The 27,829-nt window shown below is 44.6% G+C and overlaps 1 protein-coding gene across 1 annotated transcript in view; it reads right to left on the bottom strand.

Annotated features, from left to right (window-relative positions):
* Positions 1–26,251, bottom strand: part of APP (amyloid beta precursor protein) — a 217,225-nt gene extending 190,974 nt beyond the window's left edge. The window contains exon 1 of the mRNA XM_065650893.1: positions 26,036–26,251. Coding sequence (XP_065506965.1) covers positions 26,036–26,092 — 57 coding nt within the window. The 5' untranslated portion in view covers positions 26,093–26,251. The remainder of the gene's footprint in view (positions 1–26,035) is intronic.
* Positions 26,252–27,829: the final 1,578 nt, after the last annotated feature.

Raw genomic sequence — 27,829 nt, 5'->3', positions numbered from 1 at the left:
AACTGAGGATTTATTAATAAGGCAATACTTCGTATTACATTCCCAGTATGTACCTGGTTAAGAATGGGCCTTTATTGATGGTATAGTTCTATATCAGCAAATCACCCACAACCACATCACTTTGAAAACAGAATAATTTTTAAGAGCCCCTCAGCTCATTCCAACCAACAGTACAGCTTTCCATTTCACTGGCATGGCCACATTTTCTTTCATCCTCAATCGCTGGGGTCAGTCAGTATACATTCTGTGGGTCTTCCCTCTGCTAATGCAATAGGGAATAGTATCAATTAACACCAGCATTGTTTTTTACTCGCACTATTACAACCATGAGGAGAGCTAAAGTTGCTTCAGGGTAACCAAGATTATCATCAGAACACCACATACTTAGTTTCAGATATTTTTATTTTCTTTTGTTACATAAAGGCAGAAAATAAGCATCAAATCTAAATTAATAAAATAAGGTTAAGAGACAGTATGATAACAGCCAAGGACTGCTAACGCTTCAGACAAGCCCTAAGAACGATGACTTGACGCACGTCCTTTCCTCTAGACACGCTCCCTGGGGACCCCGCAGCCTCCAGCACGGAGCCCTTGGCCTCACATACCGACCTCTGCACAGACCCACTGCCTGCGGGAATGCTCAGCACCTGCAAAGCCTCGCTTACTTCCCTAAAAACATGTATATACTTTTACATAAAACATCCTATTTTTTCAAACATGAAAAGCATACAAAGTCAAGTAATTCTTCGCATGATATAGACAGTACTCAAGCATTTTAATCCACATCAACATAACAAAAAGTTTTTGGAAAGCGAACTCGGCTGTGTCAAATCACAATAATAAAACATTTACTGCATTTCAGAAGTAAAGTACAGCAATGAGCTCACCCCGGGCTCCAGAGAGCATGAAGCACTGGTAGATCATCACGCATACAGATTTCCCCACGCACACCATCTCTTGACCTTGGCAAACATCTGTTCACCTTATTGGTTTTCAAATGCAAACCACTGTGAGAATTTTAGTTCTTCTACAGCAATTTCTCAGCTTTTAATAGGAAAACCAGAGTTATTGTTTTCACCAGGCATGACCTTACATATTCACAGTGAACTGGATTCCATATCCGTGACTTTCACCATCTTGGTAAATCTTCAGAATATGTTTGCCTGACAAATTTAGAATCCATAACACACATTTCTTCCCACACTGTATAGCAGAATGAATTAAATGCAAGCTTGTTTTAAATGTCAAACCATCAGTTCTTAGCCTTTTCAAACAAGTAAGGGATTTTATACCATTTTTTCTGATGTTTGCAAGGTTTCAGGGTGGCTGTGCCACCAGACCTTTTCGGCCTGTTTTCACAAGACTTGAAAAACTCTCTTCTTCACACAGATACTACGTTCTGCCTTCAGCTCAGACAACTTTCTTGTTTCTAAGATAAAAGCTGTTCAAATATGCATCTACCCACTCTTGATTCAAAACATTAAAATCCGTCAAAACCAATTAGCCTGAATAAAGACACCATAAATCCATTTCAACCATCACACAATTGACACATACGATTACACGTACAGCAACATTCGAAGCACTAAAAAAACTTGTTTGATCTCCTGCATTAGGGCTTGTGAGAAGTAAATAACAAACTACAGGACCAGCAAGATTAAGATGTTTTCAAAGACAGTGAGAAGGGAGGGACAAAACCACCACTAAGCTTCTTTTCCAGGTTCAGGACCATTCAGGCCACTGGTTTCTGCACTGAGCAAAACAGAAGCAGCTTTAATAAGAGACGTCCAAACAAACTTCTGAACCACTGAAAATCCACCAATGCCATTGAAGAGAAGACTGAATTAAAGACCTGCAAGAGTTTAGATCATACTTTGTGCTTGTGTATTACCCAAGTATGCTGAAAATCTGGGTCAGAGCTGTAAGGTGGACAGATTTAGAAATGTTCCTACAGGAAGATTCCTCAAAGGATGTCTCTCGCGCACCCCCAAAACAACACTGTGTTTTACTAGAAAAAATAAGTAGTTCAGATAGCACATAGTGTCAGGGCCATGGCAGAGGCAGGCAGGACACAGTGCCCAGAAGGGCTGAGCCCACCCTCCCTCCCAGGTGGGGCATCCCTTGGGGATGCGGCTATGCAGACAGACAGCGTTAATGCTCAAACATTATGTCCCAGCACAGCAAGTACCCTACTCTGCTTTCTACATTAATGTGGCAGGCTTGTTAAAAAACAATCAGTTCCTTTGCCCCGCCCAATATTGGCATCATTTCACTCAAAATGTGCTTAGGAAGGCAGAAACTTTAACTAGCAGGGTTGGGGGCGGGGGGGGGCGGGGAGGGGAGGGTGGAAAACAAACAAAACCACACCACACAAACAAACAAAACCAAAAAAAAAAAAAAACCCACACCCCAAAACCCACAACCAACAACAACAAACCACCAAACGACTTATAAAACTCTTTCTGTAAATCTAGATTTTGGGATATGGAATGTTTCTACTGTACTATCTGTATATTAAACAGTTTGTGAAGTCTGCCAGGAAAAAAAAGAAGTTATGACGCAATTTACTATTGCTAAAATTCAATGTGAAGTACAGTCAACAGTTATCAGCAAACTATTTTAAGAGCAAACACCCTAAATAAATTTTGTTTACAAAATCACTTCTTCAAACCACCACTCAAGCACTCCTTCCCTCATTCTTTATTCTATTGGAACCAGTACACAGCTATGAAGCCTGCATTGCCCCAGATGCTGTTCAGTCTTCCGTGAATCCCAGCACAATCCAAATAAAACCAGGCTTTTACTCTTGGAAGGGATTACTTGTTTACAGCATCATCATATTAAAAAAAAATGCATGTGTGCAAAGGAAACGTAGGAAGTTCTTCCTCACTCTTTGCAAAGGACAGTTCACAATGGATGGAAAGAGCCTTCAACCTCAACAGGATGTTTCTCTTCTTGCCATTAGTAAAATCAGCTCAGCTGCAACAAAAAAAAAACCTCCCTACAACAACACGTCCTTTGGGAAGAAACCAATTCAGACTCTTGGGAGAGAAAATGCAATAAGGAAAAGGGGGAAAAGACTGAGGGGACAGGAAAAGACTCTCAGCTTTTCCCCTTTTAGACCACCTTCAAGCCTTACACGGGCAGTTCTGTTGACTATGGAAAGGCAGAAATATAAGATTAAACCATCACAGAAAGCATTTGCTACTGGGCAATATGACATACTGAATTCAGTTTTGGAAACCATTTGTTATGGACAAATATACCGAGGCAGAGCAAACACAAAGACAGTATCAATTTAAATGTCTATCAAGCTTCAAGGAATACAAAAATAAACACAAAACCTAGAATGAAGTGGGCTGTCAAAAGCCAGTTTCAGGAACTGTAATTGGAGTCCATTGCAAAAAATGTTCCATTTAATTGGTTTTTTTTTTTCCTCCCAAATCAACCTTCACAATCAAGAGATGAGAACGGAACATCACATTTTTGTCAATACTGACATGGTTCTGCATCAATTCAACTATCAAACCTGACTTTAATACAATTAACCAAAATAATTTCCCTCCCAAACTGAGCACTCAAACTTATTGAGGACTTGAAAGCAAACCTAGTTTGAAATTGCCAGCAATTATATCCTTGCTTTAAAGTCTTAAGAAAAAGCACAAAACACATACAAAAGGTCTACTAAATACCCAGAGAAAAAAAATACATTCAAAATATACATTTGTTTTCTTGGATCTGTAGTCTCCCTCAACAGCCATCTTAGCTGATCTAAGAAAATTTGTTACTTTTATTAATAATAAACTTGGAGAATCAAAGACAATATTACTCCTTATTAAAAAAAAAAAAAAAATCCATACATGGGCTATCTAGAATACCCATCTCTCAGCTTTGGGCAGGGAAGAGAGGAGTAGGAGGAGGAGAGAAGACATAAAATGAAAGGAAGAAAAGAGACAACCTTTTATTTTTCCTGCACAAATAAGGCTGCTATAATGTACACACCGGTACAGCAATGACAGCTCCATCTCATACATGAGCTAAGTCCACTGGGACACACAGACCTGTAGCCATTTTGCCAAGGACGCAAGTTAAAGGGTAAAAGGTGCTATTTTCTCACAAAAAAACCAAACAGTAACCTCAGGAGAGGCGTCCCACGCAAACCCACAGGTGACACATGAAATGTTCCTCACCTGACTAGATCACCACACAGGTGAGGAGCACCCCTCGCTTCCCCACAGCAGAACGATGCTCCTCGTGAAACCAGCTGCCACCAAAGCTACAGAAACCACTTAGAAACCAAAATGCTCATCTCAAGACAGACCAACTCCAAGCAGATTTTCTGTTGACTTCTTTTTCTGAAGAACGATGTTGACTATGAGACAATCCCAGGGACCACTAGCTTCTTCAGGTCAGGGCGGTGATGAACCGAGCCACCAACCCAGCTGAGAAGCCCGCTCTTCTTCCACTCCCAGGGCCAGGGGCTGAGACAACCAGTTCTGAGCTACCGCACAAACCTAACTGTGTACACTTGCATATAGATCACACGGATCTTTTTTTACAGAAATGTTATCTCATTTTCTGATTCTCCACTCAGTTTATCACAAACAAATTAGAAAAAGCAGAAAATAAACTTGTCTGCGGTCAGGCAGGCATCAAAATGCTCAGCATAAGCCACAGGATGCAACCGTAACAATATCACGCAGAGCAACATCTGATCTGGTCGCACCGAGGCCAAATCGATTAAGAGGCATCCGCCAGCACCCGAGCTGGCAGGACACAAGACGGAGCAGCCACGGCACAGCAACACGCTGCAAGAGCCTCTGCAAAACCCGTCTGTCAGCAAAAGTGACATAGAGCGGCGGCCTAATTAACACCAACTTGCAGCGAGGACAATACAGGCAAGAAAAGAAAAAAAAAAAAAACAAACACCACAAACAGGTGTGCCTCATGCAGAGAAAACACAACCTTGACATAATTAGGAACCTGAAAACCAAAGCCAAACCTGAGGCAACAAAGCAGGGAAACCTCTGTGTCCCCTAGTAACCGCACCCCACCCTGTCTGTCCCCCCTACCGCAAAGTGCGGCCTGCACAGGCGGCGCCCCGGCATCAAACTGGGGCTTTCCCAGCCACCCCACAACTGAACCAAGAGGAGCCTGGGTCCATCTCTAAGCAGCCGCTGCAATGAAGTTTCCGGCCCTGAAATTTCCATTTGAACCAGAAATTTTTTTGGGCAGTGGTCCTGTGTGTTATCACCCGAGGTTTCAACATGTTTCAGCAAACGCACAAAGTGTTCAAAAACCTGGAATGTTTTACGCAGTGTTGGCAAGTATGCAGACTCTACTCTTATATTGCTATGGAAAAGGGAATGTGTGAGAAATTAATTAAATCCACCAAATTAATCTAAGGACAGGGTTCAGGACAGTGATACACCTAACTGGTGGTGGCATCATCCCTTAACACACTGGTATAAATGATAAGCGCTTATAAAAGATGATCCTCATACAGCAAGTAAACGTGCACTAAAGCCACCCAGTCTCTCACATGTACTTAAGGCTCGCTTCTCACCTGGATGTTTTTCCCATCTTTCTTCCTCGTACACAGGGGAACATATAATGGTGACACTGTCGGCCATTTCTGTGGGGACTATTAGCAGGCATACACAGAAATTCACGGTACAGTAAACAAGAAACCTCTTTGTCTTCTTGTCCAGATGCAACACTGACTACCGCCCTAAAAATGACAACTGGAAACAACTACTTTGCGCTTTTTTTATAGCTACAGCATTGAAAGTGAAGTAAGTGACAGAAAAAAGCTGGATTTTGGCTGCTCTTTTTATTACTCTTGACTATAAACATGGTTCTAAGCTTATTTTTATCCCAGCTCAACAGAAATCGTAAGGATACAGCAGCAAGAATAGACGTTCTTCCAACAAGATGATCCATAAACACCAGGCAGCCATATAAAACACCATCCACCTCTAGGAAGATAATAATTTTGAATGCCTGGTAGACAGAAAACCTGAGATGGTTCTTAATACTTCTCATTTACACACATTTTAACCTCAGCTATGGCAGAAGAATAAAATTACTAGTCGTGCCTACCGTAAGAGTTTTTTCTAGTTAAAACCTCAATATTTAAACCACCTTCAGTTCTTACTTCTTACAGAATAACCGCAAGCCACAGGACCCCAAAATTCCCAAGCTTAAGCACAGCATATAACCTTACACGCAACGGTGCTGATTATTTTCAGGGCAGTTTCCTCCCATTTCAGGATGAGCTTGGCACAGCAGACGTACAGAAAACAAGGACAACTCCCAGGTTGGCAGGACCATCCCTTTCCTTCAAAGCTGACATGCTCATTTATCCCACACCCCCAAAACTAGTCGCCTGTGACCACTGCTATCCCTGATGGCCTGGACACGATGCTCCTCAGGCAGCAGAAGGCTCTGAAGCAGCATGTGCACGCCGCAGGGGCTGGGGCTGCCTCGGCCCCACACACCTGGCTCCGCCACCAGGCCTGTACCCATCAGAGCGTGTGGCTGATGCCATTTGCCTCACTTGACATCATAAAATATGAAGCAATATCCTCAATAAATCAAAAGGGTTGAAGTTGCGAGCAAACAGCCTCGTGTGATGCATTCGAAACTAAAATGAAATATAAATAGGAAGTGTTTTCATCTCAGAGTGCTGAGATTCCAGTATATTTAGATTTAGGAGTCCACCTATCTAGACAAACATTTCCTCTAGATCATCGAATTTCACATCTGTTTTTTCTGTATCCTAGATCACAAACAACCTCAGTCAAAGTTTCACTAGACTACACAAAATCTAATTTGGGCAGATGGACAGTGGCATAAACTTACATATAAACCAATCATGACTACTGCATGAAGCCCTTGCCTCAGCCTCTTCATCCCTGCAATAATACATCAGTACCTATCAATATTGAACCTTAATAACTTCACACTACTCATAACAGCAACTACATGAACTTGGGTTTGCAAAACTTCTGCTCCCATGAATTTGCAGAGACAAAAGATCACCTCTAGAGAACCAACTCCAGATCAAAGCCAGCAGCCCAGCTTTCAGCATTGAAGAGTTAAGACATCTCCCCCCAAGATGGGCAGAATAGTTGACTTTTCATCTTGTCCTCATTCAAGAGCAGCAACTCAACATTTGCTTTTCGTCAGCCACCTCCACACGTTCCCCCTCCACTGCCAACCTAGGACACCGCAACCGCAACTCGCAACGTCTGAAAACCGTGAGCAAAAGTAATGCTTTGGTGAGAATATTACTGCATTCATTAAGGTTTATTACACTTCTGAAAACATTGCTTTCTTTCTGCAAAAGAAAACCCTGCCACTCAGATACAAGCTGCCACGTCCAGCTGTTCCTCTTCATATTCTTCCAGCTCCAGTCTTTTCTCATTTCCAAGGCCCTGACATGCAGCAGAGCCCAGCCTAGTGGCATCTCTGTCAGACCAATTTATTTGCAATTACAGGTAAGACAGAACATCTCTTCCAGCAATAACAATGATCGAGGAAGACACGCTGGAAACGGATGCTACAGTGCATAAGAGACAAGTGCGTGCTGTACACGTTCCCAGTCTCTGTAAGTGCATTCAGCTTCAAGATATGCAATGCATACATAGTCACCGCAGTATATTCTTCAATTATACTTGGTCATTTATTCCATCTGCAAGACCAGATTTACAACTGGCACTTGTTCAGCTTCACTGTTGTGTCTACCATTGCTACACCTGATACATAATTAGCAGAGAAATATTCTGCATTGAGAGAACAGATCACACATAATGTACGTTTATACCTTATTCACAACAGACTAAAAAGTGAAGCTCTCTAGGTGATTAAGGAAAAAATTAGCATATTCACCAGTGAAACATCAAACTGGGACTATCGCCTAGGTGACAATAACTGACCATGGTTTACTCATTTTACATTGTGTAGCTTGATCATTGTTGCACTCCCAAGCATCATGTTGGGAAATACCTATAGCAGTCACAGAAGCAACTGATGCTGCAATTCTGTCCAAATCCATCCTTTCAAGACCTTTGACTGTAAAATTATGTGATCCTACTAAACACTTCCATGAGGAAGCTGCTTATTAAAAGTTTTTGAAATTACAGGAACTATGATAGCTATGTTCCTTCTTAGTTTAATGTATTAAGCAAACCTAGAAACTATTAACAGACAGTATATTGTTAGTTTAAGAAAAACACAAGAATATATAAGTAGTGTATTAATTAGTTTGCTAAAAGCTCTGAAAAATATGATGGTAGAGCATTATCATCAATTTTTCTGCAAGCCACCTGAGATCTAACCATAAATTAATTTAATTATACATGAGCAATTTTAATAAAAGATGATTAAGAACTACCTCAACTTCAACATAATATCTGAGCTGGGTTGCTAAACCTAACCGTGCTGTTCTTAAGAAGTGAAACAATGAAAATGGAAATATAATTCATGTGCTCAGTGAAGGAGGCATAAGAGCATAATACTGGATAGTAAAGTAATTTAACAGCATCACAAGTTTCTGCAAAAGAATATGAAAATACAGATACACTCTTGAAAACCTTTACAGACCTATACAACAAAAAGTCAGGGTAGGTTTTATTTATTTTTCCAGTTGGGTAGCATTTTGTTTGTTGGGTTTCCCACTGAGAGTCAGAGCGTTTAACCCTACACATGTATAGCCACGCTTCTTATGCTTTTGCCTGATGCCATGGAGCTGATATTACATTTACATGTGCAAACACAATCAATCAGAGCAAGAAAAGTCACATCTCACTATTATCTGAGCTGCTACACTCCACGTTTGATTTGATTACTCTAGAGGTAAACTTTAGGATACTATTAGCAGGATTAATTTAAGGAACGTCTTCATAGAAGAGGCAATATACTATTTATTTGGGAGGAGTGGAAGGGGGCAGGTAAGGTAACCCCAGGCTTATATTTTCTACTTGAGCAAGCAAATATAAATTCTGAGACACTAATAAGCGCTGTCCATCTGACTCTTTCCTCAGATAGGCACTTTACAGCTAGCCATAATTAGCACTAGTTATCTTTAGTATGCACACACGTCAACACACAAGCACAAACATGCAACTCCAACAGCCTGCAGTGCCATTTCAGACTGTCTGGATTTCACCTACAATAAGCTTTATACTTCTACCCTATGGTCATTACCTCTTTTAACAAGGGTCTTATTTTCCTAACTGTGAAACTATTAATGTCTTCACCAAATAGAGACAACACAGGAGATGACTCAGAAAAAAAAAACCACCACAAAACAAAACAGCAGCAACTACTCCAAAAGGAGGCAGGAAACTATTTCTTGCCCTTGCACTGTTCATTTAGATGACAAACACGACAAACCCCTTGAGGTTGGGAAGAGATGCCTGGGGAGCCCAGGTCCCAGCCACACGCCTGCTCAGCACATTTCCGCAGTGCTGATGAAAGCGGATGTGACCGTGCCCTCGGAGGAATGTGCTTGCAGATTACACCAAGGAGTCACTAGGTGCTTTGTAAGAGATATGGATTGCTTTAATCAGTCTTTCCCAAATGGCTGCATACCATTTTTTGCCCCTATAAAAGGAGGAGAGGTGTAAAAAAACCCCATTAACTTCAAGCTGAACTTTTCGCAAACACTATTTAAGATCATATCCCACATCCCCTTTGTTTGGAGCCTTAACAGAAGGACAGTGGTGTGTAACCTCAGCTTCTGGCCATGGACACAGTGGCCCCAGTGCCTATATTAGACAGGTGACACTGGGAGACAGGAGAAGCAGCAACTCCTTGCATTGCACCAGCCAGTCACAAGGACATTTCCAAAGTAGCTAGGTACTCACATTTTTCTTTTCAGCGTGCACTGTTACATTTCTGACTACGGTCCAGTGACTACGCTACCTTAAACAAATTGAGTGTCCCTACAAGCTTTCAGAGCTGGCAGATGATGTCCTTCCTGTCACCTCTGCAGCTACAACTACGTTAGACATGGAGAAGACCTGCGGAGCAGAACAGCTGTGTTTCCACCAGTCCTTGGCACGTTTCACTTCCAACCATATCTAGACCAGTTACATGGCATGGGTGCCTGTAGAGGGGCCAGCACATTTCAGGCATATCCTCCCTGATGAACATCTTCCAGTTGGGTTCCACCATGGAAGAAGCCAGCCTCTGTGCCCCAAGGCTGCCCCACAGCACAGTGTCGAGCCCAGTGAGCCAGCCCATCAACACCTTCTCCTGGCACGTGCTTGTGATTTGAACATAAATGCTAATACAGGCACAGCACAAAGTCACCAACCTTAATCAAAAGGGAAAACCAATATCTGACTCACTGAGTTTCTTAAAACCAAGGCGCTTCACCAACCCACCCTGTACCACAACACAAACCCATTCCATCCTCTGTGCTCAGTGTGACAACATTCTCCTCTTCGAGGCTTAACACGCCTGTTCAATGAGGCTTATCAGCTGATAGCAGCAGGTGCCACATCACCAGACGAGGCTCAGCACAATTGCTTCCACCTCCTAAGAGGCTCTAAAAATAGGCTGAGGAAATGCACATCCTAGTCCAAAACAGTTAGGCTTATGGCAACTGGTCTCCTAGCTTACTTTTGCAAAGTTATCAGAACAGTCCACAGACCTGAGATCTGCTGGCAAACTGACAACCACTGCCACTCATTCAGAACTGGTATCTATTGGAAAAAGAAGCCCTCAAAGCCATAACAACTGTTCAAGACTATCAGGAGTGCCTTCCCTCCTAAAAGTACGGGGAAATCTGACAAAAAGATGCAGCTAGTAGGGGAACGGCAGTGCCTTGCCAGAGCCTACTCTTTGGTCTGGCATCACTTCCCCAGGGGAAGGGAATTGGTAGACATTTGCTCACCCCCACTTCAGAAGAACATCATACTAAGAAGTAAGCTTAATCCAGAGAAAATTGTTTCCTTCTGACATCTCAGAAAAATTATCTGTGTGGGAACTGTATGTGCTCACACGTGGAGAAAGGAAAACAACAATCTAAGTCAAGTACACCCACACGCTACCGCAAACCAAAAATTAAAGCAGGATGGCAGGAACGTCACCCCTGCAGAGAGCTCAAGAGAGGCGCTCCTGGGGACAGTCACGGCACATAGCAGAAATCCAGAGAGAGTGCAGAGTGGGGCAACAAAGCTAGTGGGGGTCTGGAGCACAAGTCTGATGAGGAGCAGCTAAAGGAACAGGGGCTGTGCAGCCTGGAGAACAGGAGGCTGAGGAGAAACTTTATTGCTCTCTACGACTACCTGAAAGGAGGTTGTAGCATGGAGGGTGTTGGTCTCTTCTCCCAGCAGCAAGTGATAGGATGAGAGGAAATGGCCTCAAAGTTGTGCCAGGGAAGGTTCAGATCGGATATTAGGAAAAAAATTCTTCATGGAAAGGGTTGTGAAGCACTGGAACAGGCTGCCCAGGCAAGTGGTGGCGTCACCATCCCTGGAGGTGTTTACAAGCCATTTAGACGAGGTTCTTAGGGACATGGTTTAGTGCTAGAGTTAGGTTATGGTTGGACTCAATGATCCTGAGGGTCTCTTCCAACTGAAATGATTCTATGATTCTATTCCATGGCCCACAGCCTGGCATTGAGGGTGAGGAACAAAGGGAGGCAGAACCCAAGCAGCAGAAGTGGCAAGTGTAGCAGTGACGGAGCTGGGGACATGCCAAGCAGAATCAACACAAGTTGGTAAGACTTTCCAGCACCAAAGCCAATGCAGGCGCATAATGAGCATCAACTTTCATAACCATGATTATTACAAGCAAAGCATGTAATTTTAACACATCTTTCCCATCTCCTCCCATCATTAAGACCTAGGAAGAGAAAGAAATCCATCCAGAGACATGGGTGTGTCCACTAACCTAGCATTAATAAAATATTTGTTCTATGTGTACCTTCAGGTACAACTGGGTTGCGTATTTCAAACAGTTTCAGGCAACCAAACCCATTCTCTAACTCAGAATTAGCTCTGCAGTTAACTCCAGGTACTAAATGTCTCTGTGGGGGAAGGTATTAAGAATTTATGTACATGGATCTAACGACTCACCTAAGGGAAGAAAAAAAAAAAAAAAAAACCACCCCAAAAAACCACAAAACAACCACACACCACCACCATTACATAAAAACATACCTTTTTATTAAAAAGAAATAAACCTATGTGTATGACAACTGCAGTATCTATACCCATGTCTACAAAATTAAAGCAGCCTATTTTTCTCACACAAGTCATGACATCCCTTGCATTAACATGGAAACCAACTAAAAACTAAAAATTTACTGAAGATTGAGGGGACAGTTGAGCCTCACTGAGATGAAGCCCTTTTATTCCAAATGACAAGCTCTCCTTCATTAATATTGCATTCTTAACTATGAAAAAATGAAATGTCATTTTTCCAACACTCCTGTGGTATGCTGTAAGGCAGCAATTTCTCAAAAAAATCCCAGCTGCCTGTTGCAAGTGCCAATGATCCAGCAATTATGATACGCATTTCTGAACACCTAATCAAAACAATGCAAGCTGTAGAACTGCATTATTTACTCTGTTCTGCAAACAGAAATTCATAACCAGCGTGCTGCTTTTGAAAACAACGCCATTATATCCTTTCAATTTTTTTTTTTAAATGTATATTGAAACTCATGCCATTTACTTGTCAGCTGTTGGTTTACAAGCCACTTGCCCATTTTTGTTACAGGGAAATCTGCCTAAGCCTGAAAACAAAAAGACCAACAACATTTACTATTCTGGGCACCAGAAATATGTTTTAGTATAATACACATGATTCGACAAAAATGGGAGAATCAGTCTGGGAAGTTTCAAGAATATTTTTGAGGTATGTCAGAGAGGGAGCTACCAAGGGCTGGGTAAAACAAAACACACAAACAACAAAAAACACCACATCCAAAAAGAACCCCAGCAAATCAAAAATTCATGGTTTGGCTGGTTGGTTTGGGGTCTGTGGGTTTTTCATCATTGTTTTGGTTTGGGGTTTTTTGTTTTTAATTAAGAAACTTCTACAGTATCATTTCAGGTCTGAGAGGAAAAGACAGAGGGGGAAGGCAAGTTTCTCAGCAGACTGAAACAAACCACTAGCACGAATTTGTACGAATACATTTAAAAAGACATACAACATCTCAGTTTAACTGTAGGTGCTCAGTCTCTATTTCACTTCTACTCTCTTTGCATCTGCTGCCCTTGATACTCAGCTTTGCTGACTACAGAAATAAACCCTCTCTGAAAGACAGAAGGGTGTAGCCAGAACACCAAACTTGCAATTAGTGACACCCACCCCTTCCCCACCTCCAATTTTAAACTACTTCTCCAAAATAACATTTCTAGAAACAAACATTATTTTAAAGGAAGTTCTTCAGAAAGCTGTACCTACCCCAGTTTCCTAGAAGAAAAGGTAAAAATCATACATAGCAAAGCATCTCTCACTGACTTAATGAGCCACATCCCAACAGGCTGGGCAGGCTATCCACAGCCTGCCTGCTGTTTGTGTCCCAGATATGTTTTTTTCCTTTCAAAGCACAAGCAGAATGACAAGGGGGACACAGCACACACAATTCAATGCCTTTGATGTTCCCAACATTGTACCAATTTAGATGCCCCCAATGATTTGACTGTATAAGACTAAAAACCCAGAGACACTTCCCAAAGGAATTTTTATGTGCTTTTTTATGACATGTAATTGAAGTCTTGGGAATGGTTGGCTGAAAACACTCCTCCTTTCTTTTCTGAACATTTTGAGTAAAACAAACAAAGAAACAAACAAAACCATCAATCCTGGGTTTCTATATCACCTGGTTGAGCAAGAAGACTTGGTATCCTACAACATATACTGTGAATTCAAATAAAGCAGTAGAGGCTTGAATCGTCAAGGTACATGTTACCTAAAATTTATAGGCATTTTAATTAGGAAGTACTAAACCACCAAAGACTAATTAGTAATTCTAAGGCTTTCTCCCTAGTCTTCCACTTGATTCCTGGGAGAGATTCATTAGTTTTCCAAAAAACACTCAGTAAGTTGTTTATTGCCTCTTCCCAGCAACTCAGGAAAAACCATTTAGTCTGGTTTTTTACAACATAAACCACAGAGAAGCATAAAAGGTAGTCTTTTTTTTCTTCCCTTGCAGATCACCTTCAGGCAGACCAGCAATTTGGCTGCTGACATGATTAAAAGCAGTCTTTGAATTAGGAAGCCAGAGACACCATATGCTTCTCAAAGACAGACAGCTAGAGTGAGAATTGGGGGATAGGGGCAGCTGCTTCTTTGGGGTGTTTTTTCCTTTCTCTTGTTGAATTTTTTTTTTTGAGGTGAACCTTATACTGCATTGTTTCCCCTAAGACAAGAATTGAAACTGTTAGAGCAAGACAAAGGCAGTTGAATATCAAAAGCGCCCTGACAGAGACAGCACTGACCCAAAGACAAACCTAGAATTACAAAAGAGTTTATTTACTGTACAGTAAATAAGAACAGGAATTTTCATTTGTGTGGAAAACACCCAAAAGCTCCTCCAGCCCCGGAGGGATGGCTCCTGACAACATCCGTCAGCCGGGTGGCTGGAGAGCTGCGGAGGAGCAGCATCAGAACTATCGTGTTTGGCAAGGGCAGGGAGAACACAAGAGGTCTCCCCACCCAACCTTTTGCAAATAGCAACGTAAAGGCAAGAATTCAAAGCAAGTCTTAAGACTTCCGACAGCCATATTACAACAACAACAACAAAAAATTATACTCCGATAGAGAGGTGAGATATGCAAAGAGACCCATAATTTCTCAAGATTTCTTTCACCTCCCTGGACGAGCTCAGACCTTGCAAGAAGCCTGATTCCAAGGAGAGTTGCTAGCAGCAGGGGCAAGGGTACCATACTGAAATTTAACTTGGAGAATTCTGATGTGCCCAGTTCCTCAAATTTAAAATATTTTCCCTACCCAAATTGTGCCCTGTAATTAAAAAGCAGTAAGTAACAAACATAAACCAAGCCTGCGCTCCAGTTTAAATGCAGCATTCCCCAAAGGCTCATGTGGCCTTTTACACCAGCCTCAGCTGCTACAGATATACAGGGGAGCTATCGCTCCCAAGATACATTATTTAGTTATCACGCTCCCAAGGATTTTTCTTTTGCAGGCTCAAACATTTAAAAAATGAGAACACTTGAAAATGTATAAGGACTCCTTATCTGCTAAGGTCATTTACAACTTGAGCCAACTCCTTAAAAACTGTTTCTTTCTTTCTTTAAAATTTCGGTTTCAGAGAGCCACGGAGCTGGGTTGAACGCAGGGAGCAAAGACAAGTGTAAGCAGATACAATCCAAACTCGTTCGGCACTACCCAGCCGCATGGGAAACACACCCAACCAGCCCAGCCTGCCAGCTCCAGCGTCTTTTGTTTCAGCACGACTGATAAAAAAAAAATAAGCCTTTTAAAGTGCTCAGAAAACTTATCACTTTTTTTTTTAATCACAATTTACCACTAAGAACAGACACTTTCCAACTGTTTCCTTGAATAGTTCTGCAAGTATTAAAGCATTTTTATCTGTGAAATCCCAAACCATACTAAGCAGTTTGTCACAGAAAATGCTAACTCACAATAGACTAACCAAAAAAAAAAAAAAAAAATCAAATGTAAGGCTTAATTATGTTTTGATAATACCAAAACTCATATCCTAAAATCAGCAAGCAAATAGCTTATGCTGCATTTGCAAAAAGTGTTATAGTCTACAAAACCCTGTATGACCAGACACCACTGTATTCCCCCCTCAGGGTGTGTATTTAAAGGCCCTGGAAGTTCCCCGTGGGTAGAGAATTTAAATCCCATTATTTCAACAGAGAACATCTGATCTGACCTCCTGCACACCACAGGGTATTACATTTCTCCTGTTTACCATGCTGGAGCCCAACATCTCATATTTACCTCTTTGGAAAAATAGTTGCACAGTCTCCACATCTGGAGGCAAAAAAAAAAATTACCTCCCTTCTCAGCTTGCCCCAAGCCTGTACTGTCAAGAGCATGTCTCTGGTTTCCTACCTGAATGCCTTCCAGACAGCGATACTTGGCATGCCTTTCCATGGCCGGTATTTTCTTTTTGTGGAGGTAACTAAGGCTGTGTTCAGTCTTCCTTGTGATAAATTACAGATTGTTTTCTCATCTGTTTTTACCACCAGAGCTGAAATTAAAAAACCTTTTTTTTTTTTAATTTAATTACCTCTATCCATCAGAGCTACTAATTCCTGTCCTGGCCCTTTCTTCCCTGAGCCGTTCTCAAGGATGGGCTGAGCTTCCCAAAGCCACATCTAGAACACAAGAAGGTGACCTCAAACCCACACAGAGTTTACCTAAGCTCACGGTGCAGCAAAGCCCAGTTGCTCGGTGGGGAGGAGGCAGGAGGTGCTGGCAGAGAAGCAGCCCGGGGCAGGGGGGAAACCCCGCAGAGCACAGGGTGAGCGCCCCTGGCTTCACCCAAGACTAATCCTTCCCATGGCCCATTTTCCATATGGGCTCCAGGACTCGACATTCCTCTTTAAAAGTGAGGAGGGCACTTAACGACCAGCCTAAACACCCGATTTCACAGCAGCAGAAGGAAACTGAGCCTCCTGCCTGTTACTGCGGAGTCTTACAAGTCAACAGCACTGCTGAAATCACATTTCGTCCTTCTGCTTATTAAAGAGTACAAAACAGCCACTGTGACTCAAAAGTTTTCTTTTAAGTGACAGCTTAATTAAAGCTTTCTTCCTCTTATCAGTTAAGAGATACAATTTCCTTAAAACACACTACAAACACTTACGCACACATTTATATTCAAGCATGCGCAGCCCCACTGAAATGAAGGGGGATGGTTCACATGAGCTGGGCGACATACATCAGCCTCAGTTTTCAGGGCCTGGTCTTGCTCTTCTGTATTTTTGCCCATTGCCCACAGAAGTTTTGTTTGGTTTAAACAGGAACTTAGTAGTTTTGAATTTGTATTGTAGCTCCACATTAATCTAAAGCTGTTTGACAAATCCTAAACCTCATTTAAATATGTTTTCAGAAATAGTTTAGACTGCAATTTCTAAGTAAAATGCTTTGATTTCATTTTACTGTGCTGTTTGTATCAGAGATTACGTTTTTCTCTCCAAGCTCAGCTGTTCACAGGGTTTTCTTGCAAGTACGTTCAGAAAGGTGTCAGCTCCTCTGCCCAAAGGAAAGACCCCCCCATAATCAGAGCAGAGACTTAACGAAGGAGGTCAGTGCACAGTGCCAGTGCTTGCTATCAACATTGATAATTACCAGAACCTTCCCTGACCGCACAGCAGGAACTGCCCATCATGGGCATCTACCCATCTCATCTTGGCTGTCCACGAAAATAACAGTTTGTGGCTGATTTTCATCGGAGATGGTACCACAGCCTGGATTCAAACAGGCCAGACAGGCCAGCAAAGATGAAACACTTCACCTCAACAACTCAGAGATGGCATCACAATTAGAAGAACACGCTGCACACGAAAAAAGAGAAACTGGCTTTTCAGGCATTAAAGCTAGCAAGAAAAATTTAAAAATTCCCCACAGCTTGTATTACCACTATGAGAAACAGAAGGAGACAACACCAAAGTAGAAACTAATTTAAAACCAAGTGCCAGTGTCCAGGTCCCCTTGGGAACATTCAGAAGTCCTCAAAACTCTCTCAAACACTCACAGGTACTGTGGGTCTCTTATGTGGTCTTTGAGTTTTCAGGCTTTCCAATCCTCCTTCTTACTCTCTTGCATAAAATTTCAATAATAAACGCTAAGTTTGAGAGGGTTTGGGCTTGCTATTTTTTTTTAAAATGATGTAAAGCTGACTTTCTCATGGTAAATCACATCCTTCTGGACAATGGGATTACAGGCAAGCTCCCACCACCAAGTTGCTTGCAATGAAGTTCTAGGAGCAAAGCAACACTGAAAGAAAGAAAAGTTGGAGTTTCAAAACTCTCATTTTAAAAAGTTTGCTGCTAAGCAATTTCAGATCAATATTACCCAAGATTTAATGGCACTGAAGACAGAACTGGCAAAAGGAAACAGCGATGAAATTAGGATGCTGAAAGACATGTCATTACAAGCAATTTTATTGCACTTCTTAGTTAAGAGAACTGGGCAGAGGACAGACAAGGCACACACAGCAGAGCTGTGGAATATCAAAAAAGCTTCAAAACAACCCTACAGCTTAACGCATGCTACAGGTCTAGATGCTTACTAATGCTATGCATGTACAAAACCCTCTAATTTTACATACTGTAAGTGCTCAACAATTAAACTACAACTAATCAACATGTAGTACATTTAAATTTACATCACTTATAAAGAAAAAGGAAAAATCCCCAAAATAATGAATGTCATTTTAAAGACACAGCCTTTTTGTTGCATTTACAGTTTTCTTCCTCAGTTTACCTTCCCTTAGATAATACTGTATTTTTCATTGTTCACATAAACAAATACACAGGTGTTATATGGGATGTGTATTAAAGAGCAAAGCAAGCCCTGGAAGCCATGACTCAGCTTATGAGAAGGTTTGAAAATTAACTACAATAGAATCACTCCTTTAACACATCAAAAAATCTATTTCCCCATGTTTTCAGGTGAGACATAGGGAACAAATGTACTTTTTCAAGTTACCTTTCAAATTATGAGAAAGCAGAATGCAATAAAACTACTGTATCAGCTCAGTACACCATATTTCAGATACAAAATTCCAGTTACAGATAAATTTACATAACTAAGGAAGAACTCAAGTTGGCTGTTCGTCTTGGAATGGTATCATGGTATCTGACAAGGCAGGTGAGAAAGAGGAAAAAAAACAAAAAAGAAAATCAGCCCTTTTGCAGAGCCCATAATTTAGAGAAAAATCAATTTTACAGGGTCAGATCTTCAGAACGAAGAATTTCTACTTTAAAAATGTGCTGATAAGCTAAGAGGTGGTTTGCTGCAGGAACAAATATGATGTGATAACATGACAAAGAGATTGGAAATAACTCCAAAATCCTGCCCCATTGCTATTTTTCCAATGAGTGTCCATTAAATATTGTTCCTAAATTTTGGAGATGGATGAGGAGGCAATTTTCACCTTCACCATGAGAAAAGAAATTAATGGTATATTTCAAATCTATTAGCACCAAATAACTGTATAACCTAAGTTTGAGCTGTGTATGCATAAACTCCTGTTTCAGTTTCAAAAAAAACTTCAAAGTCCTGAACTATTACAGCTCCCAAACAATATGGGGTTTTTTCTCACCCTCACCCTTGCCCCCATCTTGAACTCTTATCAGATACGTGCTCTGTTTTACTAATTGCAACTCCAAATAGAAATTACGTAAATCTTACAGACTGCCATACTGGATCACATTAGCAGCCTGCTGTGAAAAGGAGTAATTTTAAATGCTTTTACTAACAGGTGCAACCAGTTCTGCCCCATTCTTGTCATATGTTATCTGCTGTGGTTGAATAGATAAGCTGTGCTCTAGGGGAAAACAGACCAGTAAAGGATGATCAGGGAATTCCTACCTGGATTAGCTCAAAATGGGTCAGTAGGAACTGAAAGGAGTTATCCATCCTTGAAAGCAGCTCCTTGAGGATTTTTGCCTTTTGCAGTGACCAGACGCAAACTTTTTACAATTGAGAACCGAGGGGTCAGGTGTGAAAAGACTGTTCACGCCCTGTGCTGCCGGTCATCAGAGCAAGGCAAAGAGACTAACACCTTAATTAAACACTATTAAGGCAAACTTCAGCAAATGTGGTTTCAGAGGTTGGTGCTCTTCCTCAAAACAGCTGCTTGCTCTTTTAGCTGGGCCAGTTTGACTGCTTGTGGCCATTTTCTGACTCAGGTCTCCGAAGCATCTGCCAGAAGATGACACTTACCAAAAATGGCACAGCTCCTTCCTTTCATAAGGCACAGGATCGCAAAGCCAACCTAGAGAAGCATCAAAGAGAGCTGAAAAGCTGACTTTACAGAGTGTGGCCACTGGCAGAAGCAGGAAGAGCAGCTCTGGGCAGCCAGCTCCTGAGCTAGGTGGGTTGCAGCCAGACAGCAGCGTTCAGCTACCGCCTGAAAAGAGCAGCCAGATTACAAACCCACAAAGCATGCCGGCTGCTCTGTTGAAAGCTTGGCTGTCCCACAGTCCATGGAATGCCATCGCTTGACCAGAAGGTTTGCTCCTTTTGGAAAGCCTTGTAAATCACTGCAATCTACACTTATCCTTTAATATTAAGTCCTCAAGAGAAGATAAAGTTTTCCTGAACTTGCTGGAAGCCCAGCAAGAAAACCCAGCAAGTCAAAAGTCCTGCTTCTCAGCTGAAGAAGTCACAGTGCTTACAATGCTGTTACACTGGAAGCTACAGGAAAGAATCCAGCAATACCCATAATCTATCACACTTCTGTTTCTATTAATCAATGCAGGGCAAGAAACCCGCAACAGACAATTGTAGAAGAACAGTGTCCTTACTATCAGTTGCTGGTTTAAGTTTTCCACCCTTCTAAAAAGCATCACTTAATTTAATATCTTTACATTCACACACCAAGATGTGCTTGCCATCTAGAAAGTCCATTTCATGGGCCACTGCAAGACACTGGCATTAATTACATACTGCAAAGTGTATTGCCTCTTACCCGTCATTTCCATCATGTGAGATTTTGTTTTGTAATTAACTTGAACCACTCTTAAGTATTTGTTCTAATACAAAGTGCAGTATCAAAACAATCCTGTATCCTCTATACAGCAAGGTGCTTGAGGCGTGGTGTTTGTTTTTTAAATAAACACTCATGTATATACACGTACTAATTGGCTGTCATTCAAACTGATCCCCTAGAAGAGAGGCCATTATCCCCATTATTTTGTTTCTCGTTTGTTATATGGCTAAATTCTCACAAGGAAAGGTAGCTATATTTGGTAACAAGGTAACTCCAGAGCTTTTGTAATCTACAGTAGAGCACAGCAGGATTTAATACTCTGGTAGCTCTCTAAAGGTTTTTTTAATCAAAATTAATAAAAGAAGATGACAAATACCCAGGTTTCAGGACCAACGCCACGTTACAATCAAGGGCAGAAAAGTGACTTATTTAGGGCTGAAGACTCAAAACCTTGCACCAGCCACTACTGCCTGATATTCTCAGGTGGTTTCGTATTGCCAAAAAGAGAGGAAGACACATTTTCAAAACCTCAACCGCAGGTATTTCTGAAGGCGAGTCACGGAAGAAGGGCGGATTCCAGACCAAGTTGTGAGAATAAGGGCTCACGAGACCAACTTCATTCAGTTTTAAACAAAAACTAAAAACAGGTCAGAGCAAAAGTTTTGACTTCTCTGAAGACAAGTCCTTTGTCTCCAAATTATTCCAGGCTCAAGCCTGGTATCAACATTGCTCTTGGCAATCCTCAGCCTGGCAGCAGGTGTTGTAAACTCTCATCGCAAGAGCACGCTCGAACAGTTAACCAAGCTTACGGAAAGTCATTCGGTATTTTTTCAATTTGCTTTACTTTTAATCTTCTTACACCACAGGATTTTTTTTTCAAAATCCCCAGAGTTTAAATCCAATAACACATAGCTCTAGACTTGTGTTAAAACCACACCAGACAGCTCACCTAACGACTTCAATTAATCTATTACCATATGTAAACCCAATTATATTTTTATCAGTAACAGTCTAGAACACCACCTCTTCATTACCTGGATATAAGGAGGTAAGTGACTATTGGTTTAATATAGCCTATACACGAATATAATGTATACACATATGTACATGTGATTATTTTAATGCCACACATTAAATTGGACATTTCAGTATTTTGCATACATTACACTGACACATTAGGTGATGTTAATGCATTACGTGTATGCATGCATTAATACATATGCATGGACATTTGACAGGAAATACTTTTTTAATTAAATCCAAATACATTTTTTTCAACTCCTGATTATTAGATACATTTTTTGAAGATGTGACATGTCAAAATGACATTCAGAGTATTCAGGATTGAGGATGTAAATTAAGCTTGGAGACACTACCTTAAAAACAAACAAATAACAGCTTGGAGACCTGCTTCAAGCCAGAGGTGAACCAACCAAACTGAGGATGGAGCAGGCTGCCCAGCAAGGTTGCGCAGGCTCTATCCTTGGAGCTGCATTTTCAAGACTCAATCGCAGAAAACCCAGAGCTGGCCCTGCTTTGGGCAGGAGGGGCGGACCAGAGACCTCCTGAGGGATCCTGTGATCCTATCTACTCATTTCTTGACCTCATCTCCACACCCAGCAACTTGTGTTAATTATTTTACTGAGTCATTAAAAAAAAAAAAAAAAATTCTTGCCCAGAGAACCACCTGCCAATTCATCGGGCAGTTACATGAAGTTACTATGCTTGAAGGTATTTTGCTGAGCTTCGTATTGGAAACGAACTGCCAATCAAAATAAATCAACATACCTGTTCTTCATAGAAAACAATTTGGTTTGCCAGTTTTATCCTCTACAGTTTAAACACATGCAAACAGAAAGTCATAAAAAGCCATCAAAGATGATCTATACATCTTGTAGGTTTGCATGCAACTCAACACTGCTCAATTAGAACTGATTGAGAAAAATCACTTGTGTCTGTCACATAAACAGATCATGAAAAAAAAAATCTCTAAATCTTGTCATCACCCTCATGTTTTCATACACATTTTGTGAAGAAGCACAACAGCTGATCATTTCCCCCCCAGAAAAATGCATCCGAAGAGAATGCGAGTCTCAAAGTTGTCTGTTATTTATTAATCAAACAAAAGAAAAATTGGGAAGATATTCTTTTTTCACTCCCCTAATTTGTTCACCTAACTGCCAAGGATCCTGGCAAGGCAACAGTACCCACAGTGCCTGCCCTGTCCCACTTACCCGCCCCAACATAGCAGCATTTTAAATAGGAAATGCAAAAGGGACCCTTGAACCAATGTAAAACCTTTGCCAGGGGAATTTTGGAACAGAACTGACAGGAAGAGGAAATGAAAGTCCCTAACGGAAGTGAAGGAAAGGCTTTCTTCCCCTTCCCAAGTTGCAAAGAAACAAATATTTGGGGTCTTCCATTAAAACAAACAAACCAACCAACCAACCACCTATAAAGCACTACATTACCAAGTCAAAAAAAAAAAAAAGCTGTCAGGCAACATACTTTCTGTCAACCTACCTTCTGAGGGTCAGCACATGATGTCAATGTCTTAACAACTTAATTTCAGTCAGGTGGTGTGAAGAGTCTCTTATAAACATGGAAGTAGAGCAGCGAGCAGAGCAAGCATGGCTGAAGTCCTAATAACCTCAGTGTGCTAAGTAGAAGAAATCCTGATTTATAAAGCAAGATCATTCACATAAATTCACAAGGACTGCTACTGTATGTTGCATTTATCTTCTGAAATCAGTAAATTAATGGAAAGAGTTTAAATGGAAAATAAGCTACTGAAGAATATAATGATTTTGCAAATTATGAGAGCTCTTGGCCAATGGATTTCCTAACCCCAGTAACTATGATTCACATGAGTGGCAGAAACGACGTGCTAAGCAATTATGGCATCACCACAGCATCGCTATGGAACATTTCCTTTAAAGCTCCACAAATAAATATTCATCTACCTGTAATTTCAGAAAGGAATTCTCCATGTGTAATATAGAAAGAACTTGTTTTGTTCCTGCTTTCCCTCTTTCTTACACTGTTCACTCTGAAAGCAAGTACAGGTTCTTTGCTGCATTCCAGAAAGCATTGGTTAAAATGGCAGGAAAATGTTTCATTTCATAAGAGATCTAAAGAGAGTCTAATTCAAACATCAAAATTTCACACTTGAGCACATGAAGACAGTGCAAGTGCAGTAAATGCATGCAACTCCTATTATGAAATATTTTAATATTATAAAAGCAGTTATTTCTTCAAAACATCAACCTTAGAGTATCAAAACTCATAAATGCCTGATCACAAGATGACCAGATGTTAAAACCTACCTTGCTATCAAACATCAAAAGAAAGGATAAATTCAAAACCTCAAATGTTCATATGGAATGACAGAACAAGATTGAAAGCTTCTGCAGAAACGACAGTGCCCATTTAAGCAAACGTTTTGAGGTAAAGAACGTCTCTGAAAATTCTGGATATCGCTAAGGCAGACACCATTGCAGAGGTCTCTGAACATAGACTTTCCCTCAAACGGTTTTGGTGCAAAATGCAAGCCCCCTTTCTTGGAAGCACCTGGACAGTGGCAATACCTACACACCTGTCAGTAAGGCCAGGGCTACAGGGATACAACAGTAATGTCCATCGTAAAACCTCATTTTTTTACTTCAGCTATGCACCCAAGGCAGAGATTTCCTTCCACTGCATTTAGATGACAAAACATTGCATCAAGCTGCTAAAACCCAAACAAGTTTTGTAACTGGAAGCTTTAAAGCTCTGAGCACCTTTACAGCTGCTCGGCTCGATATACCCCACTCAACATTGGCAAGACCACGGCTGGCAGTTCGAGGCGGTGGTCAGCAGCCTGGCTGGTGGGGATGGAGCGCCGGGATGCAGAGCTGTCTGCTCTCACCCACCGCGTGCCAGGGTCTCTCCTGCGAAGGGCACCTGAGCTGCAGCCCCTTGCCCAAGAGCGAGTGCCAAGCTCCCCGCTCTCTTCAGAGTAAGCGCTGGCACGCACCTCACCTGCACCCACCTCCTGAGCCCCCCTTGGCGGAAGGGGACGGTTATTACTAGAGGAGGATGAAAGCTCTGAAGGCCGAGGTTTGACAACCAGGGACTAAGGGAGACGGGAGGTGTCTCCCCCCTCCCACACTTTTTTTTTTTCTTTCGGAGAAGGCGGGTGGGCGGGCAGAACAACACCCACCCTCGCCGGCTCCTCCTTCGAGGCCCGGGCTTGCGCTGCCCCGCCGGGGTCCCCCCGGCTCCCCACGACCCCGGCAGGAGCCGCGGTGCGCTCACACCCCCAGCCAGAGGCGGGGTACGAGGGACCCGTCCCACCCCGCGTCTCACCCGGCGAGGGGGCCGGCGGAAGGTGCCGCCAGGCCGGGGGCGGGCGGGCGGAGCCGCCCCGGGGAGGCGAGGGAAGGGCAGGGCAGGGGCGGCCGCGGAGGGGCGCGGGCTGCTGGCGGCCGCAGCGCGCACGGCGGCGCCTGCCTGCTGCACTGCAGAGCCGCCATCTTCCCGCACCTCCGCGCCGGCCCGCCCGCGGGGGCACGGCCACGGCCGCCGCCCCCTCCCCACGCAGCTCCGCGGGCATCGCCTGCCCGCCCCCGCAGGGCTGCTGCGCCAGAGCGCGCGGAGCTCCGCACCGCCGCCCCACGCACCTGCGTGTGTGTTCGCGACGGCGGAGGCACTGCCCTGCCCGCCCCCGGCTGCACCGTACCCGCCGCCAGGCTTCGCACCCCCAGCCGCGGCCCCGCGGGGGGATGCCGCCGGACCCCCGCTCCCCGGCAGGGAAAGTTTCCCGTCCCCAGCCCGCGGTAGAGGAACCCCCGCGGCAGGGCCGGCACCCCCGCGGGACGCGCTCAGCCCTCCCCCGCCCTGCACTGCTCGCCGGCTGGCGGCGCCGCCGCCCCTCCCCGCGGACCCCCGCCGCCGCCCCCGCCGCGCCAGACAGTTCCGCGGGCGGCGGCCGAAGTTAACCGGGAACTACCCCGGCGGCCGCAGCCGGATCCGCGAAGGGAGCCTGCCGCGGCGGCAGGGACGGTCCCGGCTGCCAGCCGCGGACACGCGTGCCGGGAGCTCGGGCGCCCGCCCCGGCTGCTCCCAGCCCTCTTCCTCCTCGCCGCCCCACTCGGCGGGAGCGGCCCTATTGTTCGGCGGCGGGAGGGCGACGGCAGCCGGGCGAGGATCTCCCCGCCGCCCGGCTGCGTGACGACCGCCGGCGACCCACACCCGACCGCCCCGCTGCGGCCGACCCCACGCCGCAGGGGCGGCTGCGGGCAGACAAAGCCCCGGGGAAGCGGACGAGGACGGCGGGGAAGCCCCCTCCCGGCCGCCCCCTTCCCCGCTTACCTCGAGAGCCCGGGCGGCGCCGGAGGCCAGCAGCAGGAGGGCTAAGTGGGGCAGCATCGCGGGGGACGGGGAGGGAGGAAGGAAGGGAAAGAGGGAGGCCGGCCGGCGAGACGCGGCGGGGTCCGGCTGTAAATCCGCGGGGCTGCGCCGCTGCCGGGGAGAGCGACTGAGCTGCGGCGGCACCAGCCGAGCGCCGCGGCGGGGCCGGTCAGCTGATGGCCCGGCCCGCCCCCGAGCGGGCGGCGCGGCCCGGCGCGGCCCGGCCTCCCCGCCCGCCGGAGACCCCTAGCGGCGGCGCCCGGGCGGTGCAGCCCCGGCGGGCGGCCCCCCAGCGCCGGCAGCCCGGGCGCGGCTCGCGTCCCGCCGCGCCCGGCCCTCCCGTTTTCCTCGCTGCCCACCGCACCGCTTCCCTCTGGGCCCGGCCACCGAGGAGTCAGGCCCGAGCTGTGAGGCGGCTCCTTAGGCTCAGGCCCCGTCCCGGCGGCTCGGTGCGGCCTCGGGCCGACTACCCCGGCCAGCCTTAGAGCGGGGAGAGGGTTGCGCTTGTGCGGGTGTTTCGCTGCTGCATCGCCTGCCCCCTCAGCCGCTCGGGCACCCTGGTAGCCGTTCCCAAACGCCGCCGCACCGCCCTGCCCGCCGCTGCAGGAGGCGCACACGCCCTCGGGAGCCCCCCCGGGGGGCCATTCCTCTCTGGGGTGTTGCGTACAGCAACCCCCACCGCTGCAAGGTGTTCGCAAAAAAACACCCCGAACCCAAACACGTGTGTGATTTAGAGGCTGCTTAAACAAATTTCTGCCTTCGCAGGTTGCGAGTCCGACCTGAGACCTGCGGTTTCTCTCCGGGTGGGAGGTGATGAGTAAGCACGGCCGCGCGGCCCAGGGGCCGTACCCGGCACACCAGGGCGCAGGGGCAGAGCCGCAGCCTCCAGCCTGGGGGCGCAGCCGCGGCCCCGCCGCTGCTGGCGAGATCAATGCGAAACCTGTGTGAGGGCTGTTGGTAGCAGAGGCACAGCGGAGCATCGGCAGAGCTGAGGCTTGTGACAGTTGAACAAGGAAGAAATCAGATTAAAATGTCAGGCTTTGTCAAATAGCCTGTAATCGGGAGGCCAAAGCAAGCTTACTTTCTCGTCTTCTCGGTAGCATTGTAATAATTGGTACAGTAAACCTGTAAGGAGAGCTAAAAACGAGTATTGACAGAGTATCACGAAACAGCTGCTATTGCAGCTGAAATGCAGCGTGACACAGCCTGACCCATTCTGACTCCGACCTGCAGGCTCGGTGGCAGCGTCTCTGCACCCAGCAAGGCTCCCAAAACGGCAGTCAACAGACCCGCCCTGTAACGGGGACCCACAGCCAGGCCCCGTCAGGGGCAGGTGGTGGGCATCTCCTCACCATACAGCTGGTTAACAGGCACCTGGGCTGTGTTGTCCTCCCTGCTGCTCTCACCCTCATCTTCTTCCGAAGTCAGAACTGAATCCCCTGAGACGCTTGGCCAAGGCACGCAGGGGGACACTTACCGGGCGAGAGCAACCAGGGCTGCTGCTGCGTCAGGCGGGCTGTAACGCGCAGTGAGAGACCTCGGTGCATTGCACCCCAACAGCCAGGCCCCAGAACACCGTCCTCATGCAAACATGAACCTTCCCAAACAAATGAATGTATATATGAATGTATGAAGGCTTTGGGGTCACGCTTACTGAATTTGAGACAGGCAGATGCTGAATCTGACAGGCAGATAACAGATGAGGCCCCTCCCTCCCCCTCAAAATACAGATGTGAAGTACATCCAACGAGTGCA

The sequence above is a fragment of the Caloenas nicobarica genome, chromosome 1, assembly GCF_036013445.1.
Source record: "Caloenas nicobarica isolate bCalNic1 chromosome 1, bCalNic1.hap1, whole genome shotgun sequence".
In the NCBI taxonomy this organism is placed as follows: Eukaryota; Metazoa; Chordata; class Aves; order Columbiformes; family Columbidae; genus Caloenas; species Caloenas nicobarica.
This window is presented reverse-complemented; position numbering and strand designations above follow the sequence as displayed.